General features: G+C 39.5%; 2 protein-coding genes across 4 annotated transcripts; both read left to right on the forward strand.

The window, feature by feature from the left end:
* The first annotated feature begins 2,492 nt into the window (after positions 1–2,492).
* Positions 2,493–12,167, forward strand: LOC108268880 (solute carrier family 25 member 53). 3 transcript variants are annotated; one of them, XM_047157056.2, is made up of 5 exons: positions 2,493–2,580; positions 4,925–5,032; positions 5,503–7,343; positions 7,444–7,631; positions 8,456–12,166. In XM_047157056.2, exon 5 carries the CDS (start codon positions 8,482–8,484, stop codon positions 9,352–9,354), a length of 873 nt encoding a protein of 290 aa, XP_047013012.1. In that variant the 5' UTR covers positions 2,493–2,580; positions 4,925–5,032; positions 5,503–7,343; positions 7,444–7,631; positions 8,456–8,481; the 3' UTR covers positions 9,355–12,166. The 3 variants fall into 3 exon arrangements, with proteins under 3 accessions (XP_047013012.1, XP_053538391.1, XP_053538392.1); XM_053682416.1 differs by having other exon boundaries at positions 5,503–7,631; XM_053682417.1 differs by lacking the exons at positions 2,493–2,580; positions 4,925–5,032; positions 5,503–7,343 and having other exon boundaries at positions 7,539–7,631; positions 8,456–12,167.
* A 415-nt stretch (positions 12,168–12,582) lies between these two features.
* tmsb1 (thymosin beta 1) lies at positions 12,583–16,949 on the forward strand. The gene is made up of 3 exons (XM_017474204.2): positions 12,583–12,735; positions 14,703–14,812; positions 16,437–16,949. Exons 2-3 carry the CDS (start codon positions 14,713–14,715, stop codon positions 16,475–16,477), a joined length of 141 nt encoding a protein of 46 aa, XP_017329693.1. The 5' UTR covers positions 12,583–12,735; positions 14,703–14,712; the 3' UTR covers positions 16,478–16,949.
* The last annotated feature ends 352 nt before the right edge of the window (positions 16,950–17,301 follow it).

The raw sequence follows: 17,301 nt of genomic DNA on the forward strand, positions 1-17,301 counted from the left end.
CATTTACTGTGTGTTTAGTGTTTTTATTCTGTGTCATTCTCCTTTTTTAGTGTTTTTGTCCAAAAGTGTTTAATTTTCTGTAAACCAAACATGTAAAAGGTACGAAAACAGTAATGAAGACCAAATACTTTAATAAATACAATAAACATTTTAACTAGCTGAACAGTTCAGTCGATTTGATTTTTATTTATTTATTTTTCTTTTCAAATGTTGCGTAAGTATTCACCCCCTGAACTTTTCCCCATGTTACGAAATGAAATGGCCTCAGCTGGGATTTTATGCTGATTTTTCATAATGTTCTGTCCATGAACAGGTGTAGCGTAGTGTAGCAGTGTGCTTTAGCCCCATGTCTGGGTGGTACACGTACAGTTGAACATCTGTTTGAGTGGCAGATAAAAGCCTGAGAGTCTTAGACAGAGGGCTGTCAATCAAACATACTCATTAGAATATTAGGCCACACCCTACCAGACAGGTCACAGGTCACAGTTCACCCAGCCGGGGTTTGATCAGCATTTTACCATGAACAGCAGGATCCAAAAGTCTGAGCGCACTAGTGAAAACTGATTCATCTCGAGCGTTGTCTGATCTCACGCTTCAGTAGACGAGATTAGACGAGAGGAAAATCTGACCTTTTGTACAAAGCAATTAGTACGGCCAATATCACACATCTGCTTACGTTTAAATATGGAGCTAGAAATGGTGTAGAATATATAAGATAATGCACGTCACTTTCTTTGTATTAAATGTTTCAGAATTCTATTTCCAATTTTAAATGAAAAAAAAAATTGTTCAATGTGGTCTCGGATGTTTTCGATCTGCTGTATCTGTATTAGGGCTGCAACTAATGATTATTTTCGTAATCGATTAGTTGGCCGATTATTTTTTTTTCTTCTTTGCATTAATCGTATGGGGTCAGGGCAAACTTTCAGTACCCTTTAAAAAAAAAAAAAAAAAAAAAATCAAACTGAGTGTTACAAATCTAAATTTCAGACTAAAACTTTACACAACTGTTTGTCCAAAACAGAAAAGAACCCAATACACACACAAGAATATATGATTAATTTAGGACTGTAGTTTAATTGGGTGCCTTTTGTGCATCCATAAAAATAATGCATAAATACCATCAAATAAATTTTATATATATATACACACACACACACAGTGGCAAGAAAAAGTATGTGAACCTTTTAGAATTTCATGGTTTTCTGAATACATTTGTCATAAAATGTGATCTGATCATCTAAGTCAAGGGTATTGACAAATGTAATGTGTCTAAAATAATAACACAAAAAAAAATTCTGATCTTTCATGTCTTTATTGAGAACAACCAAAAAAACCTCATAGTGCTTGTGGAAAAAGTATGTGAACCCGTGAGTTAATGACCTCAAAAAAGCTCATTGGAGTCAGGTTTTAGCACACCTGGAGTCTCGTTAAGAAAATGAGTTTGGAGGTGTCGACTACAGCTACTTTGACTGATAAAAAAAAAAAACCCTCAAATGTTTGGAGTTTACACTGCACAAGAAACACACGCTTACATGAGCCATGCCTTGCCAAAAAGAGCTTTCAGAGGATCTACAATCAAGAATTGTTGATTTACATAAAGCTGGCAAGGGTTACAAAGTGATTTCAAAGACTTTAGAAATTCACCAGTCTACAGTTAAGCAAACATTCTACAAATGGAGACACTTTAGGACTGTTGTTACTCTGCCAAGAAGTGGGCGCCCAGTCAAAATGACACCAAGAGCATAACGAAGACTCCCCTCCTGCTTTTTCACTGCAGCGTCATGTCAGATCTGCAAGACTAATAAATTATTCACGTAGGTGAAATACAAGACCTAGACTATGGAATGTGAGGACATATAATAAAAGTGTGTACAAACATTACACTGGTGACATACAGAGAGATCAATTGCACGTGCTCAAGTTAAGCAAAAAAAAAAAAAGAAGAAGAAGAAGAGCAGCTCAACCAGTTTGTGAGGGATTGCACAATCCGGGAGGAGGCTCAGAGTCTCCCTTCGGGTCTTTCCCCCGTATTTGAACAGGAAAATACACCAATTCAGTGATATTAACTATAAAAATTATTGGAATGATTGGAATCATACCATAATTACAGTTCAATCACAGATCAGTGGACATATATATTTAATCATTATTTGTTTTTTACGCTCCATGATGACACAGGGGAGACAGCGCCTCCCCTGGCCGCACGTCACTGGTAGGTACTGTATTTGTCTGTGTTTGAGCGGTGGACAGACGCCATTTTTAATTGAAACTCGCGCCATTTTCTAATCACGTCAAAGAGAAAAAGTAGTGCCAATGTTCATCTCACTACCCAAATTGAACTATTCTTCCACTGAAAATAGTACCTTGTCTTATGTTGAAAAAGATTATTTGGCTTTTTTTTTAAAAAATATTTGATATTTTTTAATATTTGAGATTTGATTTTTTTTAAAAAATATTTGAGATTTGATCTTTTTTAAATAGCTGCGCGGATTGATACATGTTGTAGTGGTCAGCCCGACGGAGTTTTTTTTTTTCTTCAAATAGAACTTTTGACAGAAGAGTACAGTCACTAAGTCGGTAAGGATGTCTACGAGAAATTTTATTTTATTTTAATAGTTATGTTTAGAATTGTGTTATGGTTTTTAAACTAATGTTAGTTAACTTTTTAAAGTTTGTAGTAAGTAAGAGAATTCTTGTTCAACAAGTTTTGTACAGAAAAACAAGTATTAAAAGTGCTTTGAGCATGGAAATTCTATGAATAACGTTAAAATTACGTTTGTTTTTTTTTTGTTTTTTTTAATCTTAACACACAAAATTTGTATTCAGTCTTCTTAATGTATTCCCAATACAATATTTTTGTTAACAAGACAAAGCGCTAACAGTCAGGTGTGGAGCACCTGTATTCACCTGTATTCATTGTTGTTGTTTTTTAGTGTATATATTTATGGATATATTTTTTTGTATTCATTCATAGTTTCGTTGAATGAAAAAGTTTTTAGACATGTCTAGACAATCCAGAGGGCGCGGCCAACACGGCACAGCCCCGTCTCTAGCTATTTATTCCGCACCAGCTATTTATTCTTATTCATATTAATTATTAAACTACTGGGGCTGACAAGTGAGTAATAATAATAATAATAATAATAATAATAATAATAATACATCTGCTCACACACATTGTAAATTGTCATGTCCACCACCACACCACCAGAGGGCACCCTCACTCAACTTCTTATTGTCTGGCTGATTTACTGTTTGTACTCACCTGAATTGTATTTCTCATGTTTCTACTCACATTCTATAGTTTCTCTCATTGGTTGCTTAGGATTTGTTTCCCTTAGAAGTCTGTATCTTGTATGTTTTTCCTGTCATAGATTTTCTTGATTTTGGTTGGTTTTGCTAGATTTTAATTCTTTCCCTGCCTTTTGGTTGGTTGTTAGTTGTTTATTTAATAGAGCTTATCTGCACTTGCATCCACCTCCCTGGATTTGTTACAGAAATAAAAGCACACAGAAAACATTAAATATAAAATAACTGCTACTAAAGTGTAAAGTTTCAATGAATTTCATGCCACTGCTAAAAATGACATTAGCAAATATGAAATTAAACAATGCAGTCTAATTTCAGGATGAAATGGTCACATGGTAAGCTATTCACACCAATGTCTTTTGCTCATGCTGCCACAGGCCTCCGGATCTCTGCTACGAACTTTTTAGCATCAAGACGGATTTCAATGATGTTGTTGAGCAGAGCAAAAAGTGGCGCCAATGGAAATGACGCCACAAACAGTGTCACAAAACCAAACTGGATAACTGCACACAATAACAATACACATTACACACAGTTACAAATGACAGCGGTTTATGGTCGCTGAACCACTGGATGTCTGTGCTGTGGATGTGGTGTTCCGAAAACAATGTGGGCTTTAGAAACAATTGAAGTCATTTTGAGTGCAAGGCTGTCCTTTACGGGCAGGGCAGTATCCATCCCACTCTCGAAGGTGCTACTCTGATTTCTCAGAACAGGCCTAGTTAATCAGTGACAATCCAGAGCCAAGACCATGGAGCAGACAAACAGGCTAATCTGACCCTCTGCTAGCTGCCTTGAGTCATCACTCAGGTTCCAAAATAGTGAGACTGTCTGTTCCCCAAGCTTAACAAAAATGTACCTTTGGTCTGAAGTTAGGTTTGCTAAATATTAGATCTCTTACATATAAAGTATTACTGTTCAGAGATGTTATATATGTCTGTGCTTAATGGAAACTAGGATGAGACCAAATTGATATGTAGCATTAAATGAAGCTAGTGTTCCCTAATACAGTTTTATACATCACCCTCGTCTAACTGGCAGAGGAGGAGGCATCAAAGTTATATATAATGATAATCTAAGCATTCCACAAAAACATGGACATGAATTTAACTCAGTGGAACTAACATAACATATATAGCCACACAAATTACATCTACTCAATCATTTCACCTAATTATTATTATTTACAGATTGTATTCTGAATACGGTTAATCAGATCGTAACAGGACCCACTCGTAATGCTTGATTTAACACTAACGTTTGGATTACATATAGAAAACAGTCACACTTCCACAGGCTGGAGCAGATCATTGTCTCATCTCATTTAAAATAAATCTTACTCATAATATATGCACCACACCATGCTACCACATCAAACAGATCAGGTCAGTGACTGTACAGTTTTACAGGTACACTCAGGTTGATGGTGGAGTGGCTGCTTGTTTTATGTCTCAGGACACCCTCATCTCTGTCTTACCTTCTGGCTCTCGCTTTTAGTTTTACTGTCAAAGCTAGTCCTGGGTCACTGTAGAGTACATACCCTTAAACCACTACAGGACAAGAGCGTATATAATATTCCGTTCTCCCTCTCTCTCTCCATCACATGATACAGGATGTTCCTCCTGTAGCCTAATGAGATGCCGGTGATCCTGACTCCTTCTGCCCTTCTGACCAGCCTGATCCATCTTGATTCTCTACTTACACTTGGAGCCTCCTTCATGTGAGAATCACTCATCGTTGCTGAGGATGGCCCACATGGCTAGTCTAAATGCCTGAATGCTGTGAGATCACTGTGAGGTTGCTGTGGATGGTACCGAACTGATACCCTGAATATTGTTGTTGATGGTCTCACTTGGATAGCCAAAATTAACAGAAAATAAACAGATTATACCCAAGTCTCATTCAATGTTCAGTGAATAACTTCACTTGGATACTACACACACACACACACACACACACACTCATCTCCATGTACTCTGGTGTGAGGCCTGAAAAAGGTTCAAGGAAAAAATCGGTCTCGTAGCGCTGCAGTGTTTTTTTCTCGCACCTCCTGAAATGTACTGCATTTTAACTTAATGTAGCGAATCAGCTTTACTGTGATTTACTTCAATTTACTGTGGAGAAACACACACACGCACGTGCACACGCACGTGCACACAACTGTGTATTTTTCTTTTTTTAATTAAACAGAAAATCAGCTGGAAGCTGGTGGGAGACCGAGGAGATGTAACATCAGAATTCTGGGGGTGGCGGAAGCTAATGGATCCAGCTCTACAACATCAGTCTCGGAACTACTGAGAGAAATATTACAGCTGGATAGAGATGTGCTTGTGGACCGCTCTCACAGAAGGCTGGGTCCTGTGAGGAAGGATGGGAAACCACGCGCCATCATAGCCAAACTTCACTACTACCAGGACCGCGTTGAGGTACTGAGCTGGGCGCGCTCTCGAACGCCGCTCCCGCGTAACGGTGAGACGATTGCTATCTTTCCGGATTATACCGCAAGTGTCGCTAAGGCCAGGGCGGCCTTCAATGAGGTCAGGAAGTTGCTCCGTAACCGGCAGGGAGTTCGGTATGGCATCCTGTTTCCAGCCCGTCTCTGTATTACGTTCAACGGAGAGGAAAAGGAGTTCATAGATGCAAGCAAAGCCATGAGCTACGTCAGGAAGAATATCATTACTACTGTAGAGGGCTGAGTGAGTAACATTGCCCTGGCTAATTCATCGTCTCTGAACTTTGACTGGACGATAACTGTTTGATCAGACTTTTACTGTAATAAGGAGGATGATCGTCACCGCGGTCCTATTTTCTGTTATATACGCTATGATAGGGTGTATGTTCTACACTAGCTTTGTTTTTTTTGTTTTTTTTTTAGTTTATTTTCATACCAGGGGTTCGGTGGGAGCTTGAGCAGTAGGCTCTATAGAGTTCCTCCACACAAGCACTGAATGTGCGAATTTGTTTCGGGTGGGTACAGTGAGCACCATGGGTTTGGGGTTGGGGTTACGGGAGGGTGTGCCAGACTTTGTTGTTTAGAGTGTTTAATTTGCCAGACATCTGTGTTGTGGTCTATCTGCTTTCATTCTAGGTTCCCTGTAGGGCTCAGATATCTGACCTTTTTTTTCTCTCGTAATGACTGACTTCAGTATTCCCCGAGGGTCGGATGGTAGTATGGTTAATTTCGTGAGCTGGAATGTTAAGGCACTTAATCATCCTTTAAAGTGAAAGAAGGTATTTACACATCTGAAACGGCTTAATAGAAATATTGCATTTCTTCAGGAGACACATCTACGGTCATCAGACCATTCTAGACTAGGAGGGGAGTGGTCAGGACAGATCTTTCATTCAAATTTCCATTCGAAGGCTAGGGTGGCAGCTATATTAATTGATAGAAATACATCATTTACGATGACGAGTGTGGAAGCTGACCCCACTGGGCGCTATGTTATTGTCGTAGGGCAAATTGATACGTTTCCGGTATATTTTGGCCATTTCAGAGCTGAAATGGGCTTCATGTTCACTGACTTGAACTGTAGTGAGTGACAGGGCCAAATCCGTCTGTGACTCGCTTGCCAAGCGTGATGAAAAACTATAGCTGGGACACCAACTACAGCCTACAAAACAGTCAACAACAACAAAAAAAGATTTCAGTTAAACAGAAAGCTTATTTGGAAGGTTATTTGGAAGTTGTCTGACAGGACTGGCCTAATCTTAGCCTTATATTGGGCTTAACAATTACACAGTGTATGCTAATTTACACCACAAACCCAATTTGCTAGCAAACTAGGCTATTAAGAAAACCACTCCTGATTGAATAAAAACAGGATTAAAAAAAAAAAAAAAATTAGGATAAAAATGCGAAGACTGGGGAAATATTTACCAAAAATAAATAAATAAACAAAATAAAAATATTTTATGATGGTTTTGGAGTCACACACTTGTGATTGGCTGTGTTGTTAGGGGGATGTGTGCAACCATACAGCCTCAGGCGCATAGTATAACGGAAATATAGGCTACGTGCTCGGTTTACGGTAAGCGACGGTTCATTTATTTTGATTTTTTATTATTATTATTATTATTTTGTAATCTGTTGACGGTGATGTATTTTTTTTTTTAAACAACCCTTATAAGGAAATCGAAAGTAGTGATGCTGAAACAGTGCACGCGATCAGAGGAAGACGGCGGAAATCTATAGGTGCACCCTTTTATTTCCTCCGGTGGATAAAATCCGAACGACCATCCACCCTTTCATCTCATCCATCATCCACCTTTCCATCATCCGCCCTTCCATCATCCACCCAGTTGTCCGTTGTTTCAAGGTAGGAATATTATGAAATAATGTTCAGTATATTTCTATTCTTCCATATGCAAATAAATAATAATAACAGTAATCACTGAACCGCTTACAGTTTTCTCCTGCACACATTATGATACTCGAGTAGAAATAAAAAAACCCTTATATTGCGTTTTATCACTTAAAATGACTTTATTATTATTATTATTATTATTATTATTATTATTATTATTATTATTATTATTTTGCACAGACACTGCAGCAACTGAGATTTCATTCATATATCTAATGCAGAAGTCATTGTTGAGGCACTGCCTTTTGACTCCTCAAATAAGAATATGTACAGTGTCCTCCACTAATATTAGCACCCTTGGTAAATATGAAAGCTGTGAAAATTTGTCTTTATTCTAACCCCAAGGTTAGAATAGCTTTTGAGCTTTTGTTTAAAAAAAAAAAAAATCACAAAGCACGTTCGGCTCACACCTCCAGGGTCGGGGGTTCGAGTCCCACCGTGGCCCTGTGTATACGGAGTTTGAATACGAAGATGGATGGATGGATGGATGGATGGTTGACATGCACTGACATCTGTAGGGGTTCCAAATCATGTTCAGTCAGCTGAATTGACCACAGATAACCCTTAATCAACATGTAGAAACATTTTTTTTTTGTACATAACTTTGTGAAAACCTGAAAAGCAAGACAGGAAATGTGTGTGTGTGTGTGGGGGGGGGGTTGGATGCCGGGATCTGAAGATTTTCTGACATCCATTGCTAAATGTTAACCGATACATGATATAACGATGGTTTTAAAACTTATTTCATCTCGTGTTTTTTTTTTCTTCTGCCCCAGCAAACTGCTATTCACCAAAGAGAGAAATGAAGCAAAATCTTGCAGACAGCAGTGGAAAGCATGATGTCTCTGAGCCAGGTATTTCTTTCCAAAGTTATATGCATGGTGGGATGTCCAGCCTGACCTGCACCGTCATCACTTTCCCCATGTACAAAACTGTGTTTCGCCAGCAGTTGCACAACACACTGATCCGTGAGGCTGTGGTGCAGCTATATGAGGAAGGGCTACTGAAACTTTACCGTGGAGTTGTGCCACCCTTGCTGATGAAGACTCTTCAGGGAACCATTTTGTTTGGCTTCCAGAACACTCTCCTGCAGAAGCTATCCCCAATGGCTGAATCATATTTTCCCAGGGCAATGCTTCCCGCCCTGGCCGGGCTCGGGACAGGGTTAGTGGAGTGTTTTTTTTTTACCCCTTTCGAGCGCGTACAGAGTATCTTACAAAACAGTGGCAACGACCGCAACCTTCCCACTCTCAGCAAAATTGTGGGCCGGATGAGGTCTGAAACGTTAGCGAATGGATGGTACAGAGCTTTTTTACCTACTCTTACTCGTAACGCATTAGGGAGCAGTCTTTACTTTGGCCTGAAGGATCCGCTGTCCAGATTGTTACGTGAGCAAGATTGTCCCCCCGTAGCCTCATCTTTTGTCTCAGGGATGGTCAGTTCCTTTGTGATCAGCTTGCCCTTGTATCCACTGTCAGTGTTGGTGGCCAATATGCAAGCCCAGGTCGGTGGAGACAACTTGGGGGTGAGGGCCAGCTGGCATCAGCTGTGGCAGAAACGACAGCGAAGTCTGGTATTGCTATACCGTGGAGGATCGCTGGTCATCCTGCGCTCCTGCATCTCCTGGGGCATCACCACTGCAATATACGACCAGCTAACAAAACGCTCAGGCTGAGGACCACTATCAGCACTTCTCCTCTGGAAGGTGGATATATCGCATATGTGAAAAGATTTATTTAACCACTAAAACCATTTCTGGCAGCATTTTCTCTTTTTTTTTTCTTTCCCGAAAGTGTCATTGCTAACAATAGCTGAATTCTACTCTTAAATGAGTAACAGAGCTGATTGTTGGCATAGAATTTGCAAATACTCAACACGTGTTGAACTAGCATCCATACTAAGGACATTAAGGACATCCCAATGATTAACTTAGTGTATTTTTTACATTTTTATTAATCATTCACTTTCACTTTGTAATTTGAGTATCAGAGTTGCACCTTCAAAGTGACCTTGCCAGTCAGTATCACAGTATCATTTAAAATGAATTTTAAAAAAAATAGAACGTACAGTTTTTCATGATCTTAATGAGATTTGGATGATGCAACTTCCTGCTGAACATGGGACTTGTGGAATGTTTCTCACGCATGAGGTTTAAACGTATTCACATATTATGCATTACAGTATTTTGATGTGTGGTTAAGAGACGTTACAGTGGACTGGGACAAGCAATAGTGCTGTTTTCTAAACTCTGTAGAGAGGTTTGAATTTATTTATCTGAAACATGCACATAAGCTGTTGTGAAGGACGCTTTACTTCTGGTTAAAATGTATTTTACCTTTGTTTTATAACCCCAATTATGAAGAAATTGGGACGGTATGGGCTCGGGAATACTTTGGTAAACCTTTGTCAGTCGACACTATTCGCCGCTGCATCCACAGTTGCAAGTTAAGGCTTTACCACGCAAAGCAGAAGCCGTACATCAACACTGTCCAGAAGCACCGCCGACTTCTCTGGGCTCGGTCTCATCTGAGATGGACGGTAGTGCAGTGGAATCGTGTTTTGTCGTCCGAAGAGTCGACATTTCAAATAGTTTTTGGACAAAACAGCCTTCGTGTTCTCCGGGCCAAAGAGGGAAAGGACCATCCGAGCTGTTATCATCATCAGGTCCAAAAGCCAGCATCTGTCATGATATGTGAGTGTCAGTGCACATGGGATGGGTAACTTGCACATCTGTGAGGGCAGCGTTAATGCAGAAAGATACGTACACAGTTTGGACCAACATAATCTGCCATCCAGAGCAGGACAACGTCAAACCACATTCTGCCCGGATTACAATCGAATGATCGCGTAAGCAGAGAGTTCGGGTGCTAGCATGGCCTGCTGCAATCCTGACCCGTCTCCCATTGAGAACGTACGGCGCATTATGAAGCGCAAAATAAGAGGACGAAGGCCCCGTACACTCGCGCAGCTGAAGAAACGCATAATGGATGAACGGTGGAAATTTCCACTCGCTAAACTTAACGAACTGGTGTCTTCACTCTGCGTCCAAACACTTAATAAGGGTCATTAAAATACAAGGTGATGTTACACAGCGGTAAACAGTAAATCAATTCACAAAGTAAGATCAAATAATGTCTTTTCAATATAGTATAGGGTGAATTGAATTTTCAAATGACCCTTTTTTTTTTTTTTGCGCATTTTCTATACTGTCCCAACGTTTTCGTAATTGTGGTTGTACATTCATATTTGGAAATTATTATTATCAGTATGACACAAATGGCCCAGATTGTGTAATCATCCTATCATTGATGATATTGATGATTAACTATATTGCTTAACCACCAAATTACAGTGCATTGGACCAACATCCTCAGGTGTTCCTGATGTTATAAGGTGAAGTAAATTTATAAAACGGTGCCTAATAGGCAACGGTGCAGTCAGTATTTGTGTGCACAATATTTTATATGCTTTACATGATTCCCTGCTCACCTGTATGTATAAAGTCTTCTATCTCAGGGTTGCAAACTATTGTACTATTGTACTTTACTTAGAAGACCAGAATATAATCTCATATACTATTACTCTAATTATAATCCTGTAAGAATTGTGGCTTGGTGGTTAAGTCTCTGGGTTACTGATCGGAAGGTTGTGAGTTCAAGCCCCAGCACTGCCTAGCTGGCACTATTGGGCCCTCGAGCAAGGCCCTTAACCCTCTCTGCTCCAGGGGCGCTGTATAATGGCTGACCCTGCACTCTGACCTCAACTTCCTGACATGCTGGGGTATGTGAAGAAATGAAATTCACTCTGCTGCAATGTATATGTGACCATTAAAGACTCATTATCATTATCTACTGTAGGCTTTGCAAAAGAAGAGAGGGATAGACAGACAGACAGACAGGGAGAGGGAGAGAGACACAGAGAAGAAAGAAGAAGAAGAAAAAAAAGAGTGTGTCAAGATTATATTAAGCGAATAATCACCTAATGCCCATCTGACTGATTTCAGGTGCTCACTTCTTGTCAATCTTGGATAATCTTGCTCAAATAAAAGATAGAAATGTATTTTTTGTGTTTAGCTTCGTCTTATCTGGCTGAGATGAGCTGTTAGCTTTGAATCACTGTTTTCTTTTTCAATTAGAATAGGTGCATCACAATTTCCCTTGAAGCTCCACACCAGCCACTGAAACAAAAATCTCTGGTCTTAGTGACAGCCGTTGTTTTTCTGTGCTCCCCTGTGGTATTTACAGACCATGTCTTGTTCTCTCTCTGTGTGTCTCTCTCTCTCTGTCTGTCTGTCTGTCTGTCTGTCTGTCTCTTTCTCCCTCTTTCTCTCACTGTCTCACCCTCTCTTTCTCTGTCTCTCTCTCTCCCTCTCTATCTGTCTCTCCCTCTCTCTGTCTGTCTATCCCTCTATCTCTGTCTCTCTCTCTCTCCCTCCCTCTCTGTCTCTCCCTCTCTCTCACTCCCCGCTCTCTCTCTCTCTCTCTCTCTCTCTCTCTCTCTCTCTCTCTCTCTCTCTCTCTCTCTCTCTCTCTCTCTCTCTCTCGCCACAAGAGTGCGCTGTTGCGCCTTTAGTCACATTTCATCCCGCCTGCAGAACTGAAATGATCATCAGTGACCTACAGTATATATAACATGGTGGCTGTAACATCACATGGTTTCGCATAATCAAATAATCACTGTTAGACATCTAGTGCACTATATGGGACAAGTTGGACAAGCACTGTTTCATATAAGGAGAGTCTGGATCTGTTTGGGATTCAGTGTCTGAGGATTTAAGGCTGAATCCTAAACCACTTCCTATATAAACGCGCTACAAACCGGACTCTAAGTAATGTATGCAGAACTGAGCTGTTTGGGACTTAACCTACAGGTGCAGGTTTATCCGATGAGGGGGGGCTCGCTCGACCAATCAGAGTGAGGGATTTAGAGCACAATGCTCACGCAGAGCGGGGCGTGATTTCCTACTTAAACCTCTAGGCTTCGAAGGATTAAACACACTCACACACACACACTCACACACATAGAGAGACACAGCTTCCTTCAAAGGCAACGCAAGGTAAGCAGATATATTTCTGAATAATTTGACTGCAACCCGAAATTAAGGGCCAGAGACGCAGGATAGGACTTAATACAGCCTTCAGTGATTATATATATATATATATATATATATATATATATATATATATATATATATATATATATATATATATATATATATAAAATGTGTGTGTGTGTGTGTGTGCATTTATATATATACATATATGCACACATACACACATTTTTCAGTGCCATCCATCTAGTGTGCTGGGAGCCAGGACTGTCCTGTATTCAGCTCCATTAGCCCCATCAGTGTGACTTCTTCAGCTACCTGCCTTTAAGTCTCAGTGTGTCACTAAACGTTTTACAAACGTTATAACCGTTCTATGTAGTGAATAATGGAAGCACGCGGCACGTCCACGTCACTTGGAGCGGATCAGTTTGTTAATTGCGTAATAGCAGGGCGTAAACGGTGCACTGACATGGGGATAGCATGAAGAAATCATGAAATGATAAAGCACTGTATGCATGTTGTAGTGGTACAGATGAACTGGAACGATTATAATGTAAAAAAAAAAAAAAAATTAAAAAAAAAAAATTATTATTATTAGTGTCATTGGTTTTTTTTTTGTTGTTGTTGATGTACTGGGATAAAGTGATGCACATGCAATCATATGGTTATCATACTTTTCCTAGCTCAGGTAAACGCCAGTTAGATGTAGCGACGAATCGCCAGGCACTTAAGAACAGGTGAATGCACTTGTTGGGTGGAGTACAGCTTTTTAAAGCAGATCAACAACCTCTACATGCAGTGAATGCAACTCAAGACTGTGTAATTATCGTGCAAGGTGATGAATGGCTTTCTTATGATGTTTACCTTAGCCTTCTTTGACATGGGACGACAAACTCAATCCATTGTGCGTGTGGTTTTTTTCCACACCCACATCTTGTGTAAGAGCACCTGCAGATAAGGAACTCTATCAGTAACATCGTTTTATGTTCCTCAAGAGTTTAGTTGCATGCTAGTCAAGCTGGCATGCAACATATCTGCATAGATTTAAAACAGTGGCCTTTTTGTAATGCGTCGCAAACGTGTGGGCCGAGTTGTCACATGGCCGTCGTTGAAACAAGGAGCTTTCTGAAAACATATTCAGCATGGCTTTTATAGAAAGCCAAATATATATATATATTCCATTAGGAGTCTTTATTCACACATTTCCAATCTTAGTGCAATTCACAGTAACTGATCACACTAATAACAGTTTACGGGTTGTTGGGTTTTTTTTTTTTGTCAGGACCATCTAATAATATGCCCAAACCTCTCGAAATATTGTCGAAAGGTTACAAATCCCTTTGGCAATGTCTTCTGCTCGGTTTGTGGAACTTGTGGTAGAATTATTTGGAAATTCAGCTCCTTCTGTGTGTGTGTGTGTGTGTTTTTTTTTTTAAACTAGTTCTCTATTCTAAAACTGTGCGTGATTGCACAAAAGGACCGTTGTGTTTTTATTCACATCCCCTCTTCCACCGATAAGAGAAAGTTAATTTCATGGGTGGGGCTTGACGACGTGTCCAGACAGAGGAAAAGTGGCATTAGTTAAAGGCGTGTTGTAACAGAGAGAGAAAACGACCTGGTCTTCGGGACAAACCTGATTTGAAGCTGTAACAATAAGTAAAAAACTACCCATAATAATAATAATAATAATAATAATAATAATAATAATAATAAATCAGTTACTCAATATGATTAGATTTGACACGTTAGGTTTGGTTTAAGACCAGCAGGTTTCCCAAAGAGGTTCCTACTAATTTGTTTAAAGACAATCCCTAAACGTGATTAGCTGTAGCTAACTACCAAATTAGCTCATTTCACACCATTAGGTCAAAGACGCAGTGATTTCCTCAACAGTCATACCGGTGGCCTGAATCTACCTCGCAGTTTCTCCAGTCTGATGTATTGATTCGAATAAAATCATCTCTCTCCAACAGAACATCCAAAATGAGTGACCACCCAGTCAAGCAGGAGGTGCAGAACTTCGACAAGAGGTGTCTAAAAAAGACCAACACCGCAGAGAAAAACTCTCTTCCAACAAAGGAGGGTAAGCCGAGCAGAAGTCTTCATTTCGTTTCCACACGTCCACCGTGTCCCAGCACGCGTCAGGCATGTTCACTCGCACCTTTCGCGATAATTGACAAGCGGAAACAGAAACGGCAGACTGCGAGAGCAGATATGCGATTCGTGTTGCACTCGGACAAAACGAGAGGAAATGCTGGAAATGGGATGCTTGTCCCTGCTTCACCTTTAGCCCAATCTACTGCCAAGTAAAGGATCCAAAATATAGAAAGGCATGTCCTTTAATTGTGTGATCGTCGAACATCCCTCCAGCTAGGTCTACCTCAGAGCCAGAAAATTCCTCCAAATATTTACACATACGGTTTCAGTCCAGCTCTCGATACTCTTTCTGTAGCATGTTGCGTTATTATAATGCCGTAATAATGATTTGATAACATAACACAATGTAATACTAACACTGGGACTTTCCCAGCCAGAGGAAATATCGTAACATACAACAGAGAGAGAGAGAAAAAAAGAAAGCTTGTTATGTTGTGGTATTTCATCAGCGACCACAGATGTCATCTACATTAACAAAATGGTGTCATGTATCAGTGACTGCACTTGTTGGACTAAATAATGCCTTACTGTTGTTTATTCAGCTGAGCACTGATCTCCAGAAAGTGATTGACAGCTCTTTGAGTAGATTTATATTCATATTACGTTTAATTCTGTGGATCTCCATCTCCAGATGATAATTATCTCCTTCAGAGAGTGTGAAGGTTCATTAATATACTAGTATGTTTATAGCATCAGGTGTATATGCAACACTCAAAAAAAAAAAAAAACATGACTGGCCTGGGATATTTGTGTATGTATTATACGAATAAACGAGGCTCGTGAAAGCGCTTCCCCAAGTGCAGAAATTCCACAAGAATACCAGAGTTTGGCTTTAGCTAGCGATAATCTGCTTTTGAGGAATTTATCTGATATGGAAAGCTCTGATAAGGACAAGGAAGCAAAGACTGTATCTAGTTTAAAAATAAAAAACAGACCAGACGAACATTCTTTCGTTTCTTCATGCAGGTGATCCAAAGTTATCTTTGATTTCATTTGTCCAGCACTTATTATTATTATTATTATTATTATTATTATTATTATTATTATGCGAGTGACAGTCATTCGTAGCAATTCAGTGATTCTATATTATGTTTATATATCCAGAGGAAGACAGCCTAAACATTCACAGTTTACAACAGTGACACAATACAATGTTTATATCTATACGTATATATTTTCCTGGAATTCTAAATACCGTTTGACTTGCTGTAATAGTAGTAATACCCACTAGCAGTAATAATAGAGCAATAAATGTAACCTCGAGGTCATCAGAAACCTCAGAATGTAACGGCATTTCCAAAAGAGAACACGTGACGTCGACGTCTCCAGTTCCATGCAGATGTTTGCTCGACTTGGATAAATGTTTTAAAATCAATAAATAAATAAATAAACCTTGAAGAAATTACAGTGACGACGGTAACTGTCGGATTAACAGAACTATAAAGGTCGGCTTCTGCTTTTGTGACATCGATATCTGCTTTTTTAAAAAAATTTATAACACTCGTTGCATCACCGTCATTCTTACATGCACTTCCCTTTTTCTTTAACAGACATCGAGCAAGAAAAGAAGGCTGCCGAGGGTGGAAAATGAAGCCTGTCGAGCATGATTCTTCACATATCTCTCTATCTAACACCCCCACCCTTTCCCTTCTCCTTTTAAGACATTTTACTCGATCACCCTCTTCACCTCCTGCACTTCAAATCCTTGTTTAAATAATATCGCAGTCTCTTCACAGGCAAGGAGATATGCAGCCGAAAGGGGCAGATGAGTGGTAAAATCCTGTGTAATTGCACCTATGCAAATTTGTAACCTTTTTTTTTTTTTTTTTTTTTTTTTTTTTCTATTTTGCATACCTGAGAGTGGACTAAGGTTGTATTGGAGCAGCTGAGCAATCAAACACAAGTGTGTATGTCTTATCATCAGCCAGTAACTCTGTCATCTATGCCCATGTCTCTGTATCTGGTAACATTCGTTATGAGTTATCCAGTAAATGACATGTAAAAATATTTTTGTTAAAAAAAAATGTAAAAAAAATAATAAAATAAATGATGTTTAAAGCATACCTTGGAGAGTTGTTACTTCCTTGTTTGCAGCATGGATTGTAATTTTATGTTTTAGGCTTATGAACGTGTTTACAAAAGGCTTTGGTGTTCTTAACTATAATCAGCAATATCATTCATTCATTCTTCTTCAGTAGCTGCTTTATCCTGGTCAGGGTAGTGGTGGATTCAGAGGGGCTTCTGAGCGTGGGGCATGAATACAGCCTAGATGTGACGCAAGTGATGAGTGGCACCATGCACTCACATGAACACACTCATTCACACCTAGTGGCAATTTAGCATAGCCAGCCCACCTACCGGCTCCTCCAACTGGTGTCTACAGAGAATAATGCTGCTAGTTGTCTGACTGCTAAT

This window comes from Ictalurus punctatus, chromosome 8 (genome assembly GCF_001660625.3).
Source record: "Ictalurus punctatus breed USDA103 chromosome 8, Coco_2.0, whole genome shotgun sequence".
Classification (NCBI taxonomy): domain Eukaryota; kingdom Metazoa; phylum Chordata; class Actinopteri; order Siluriformes; family Ictaluridae; genus Ictalurus; species Ictalurus punctatus.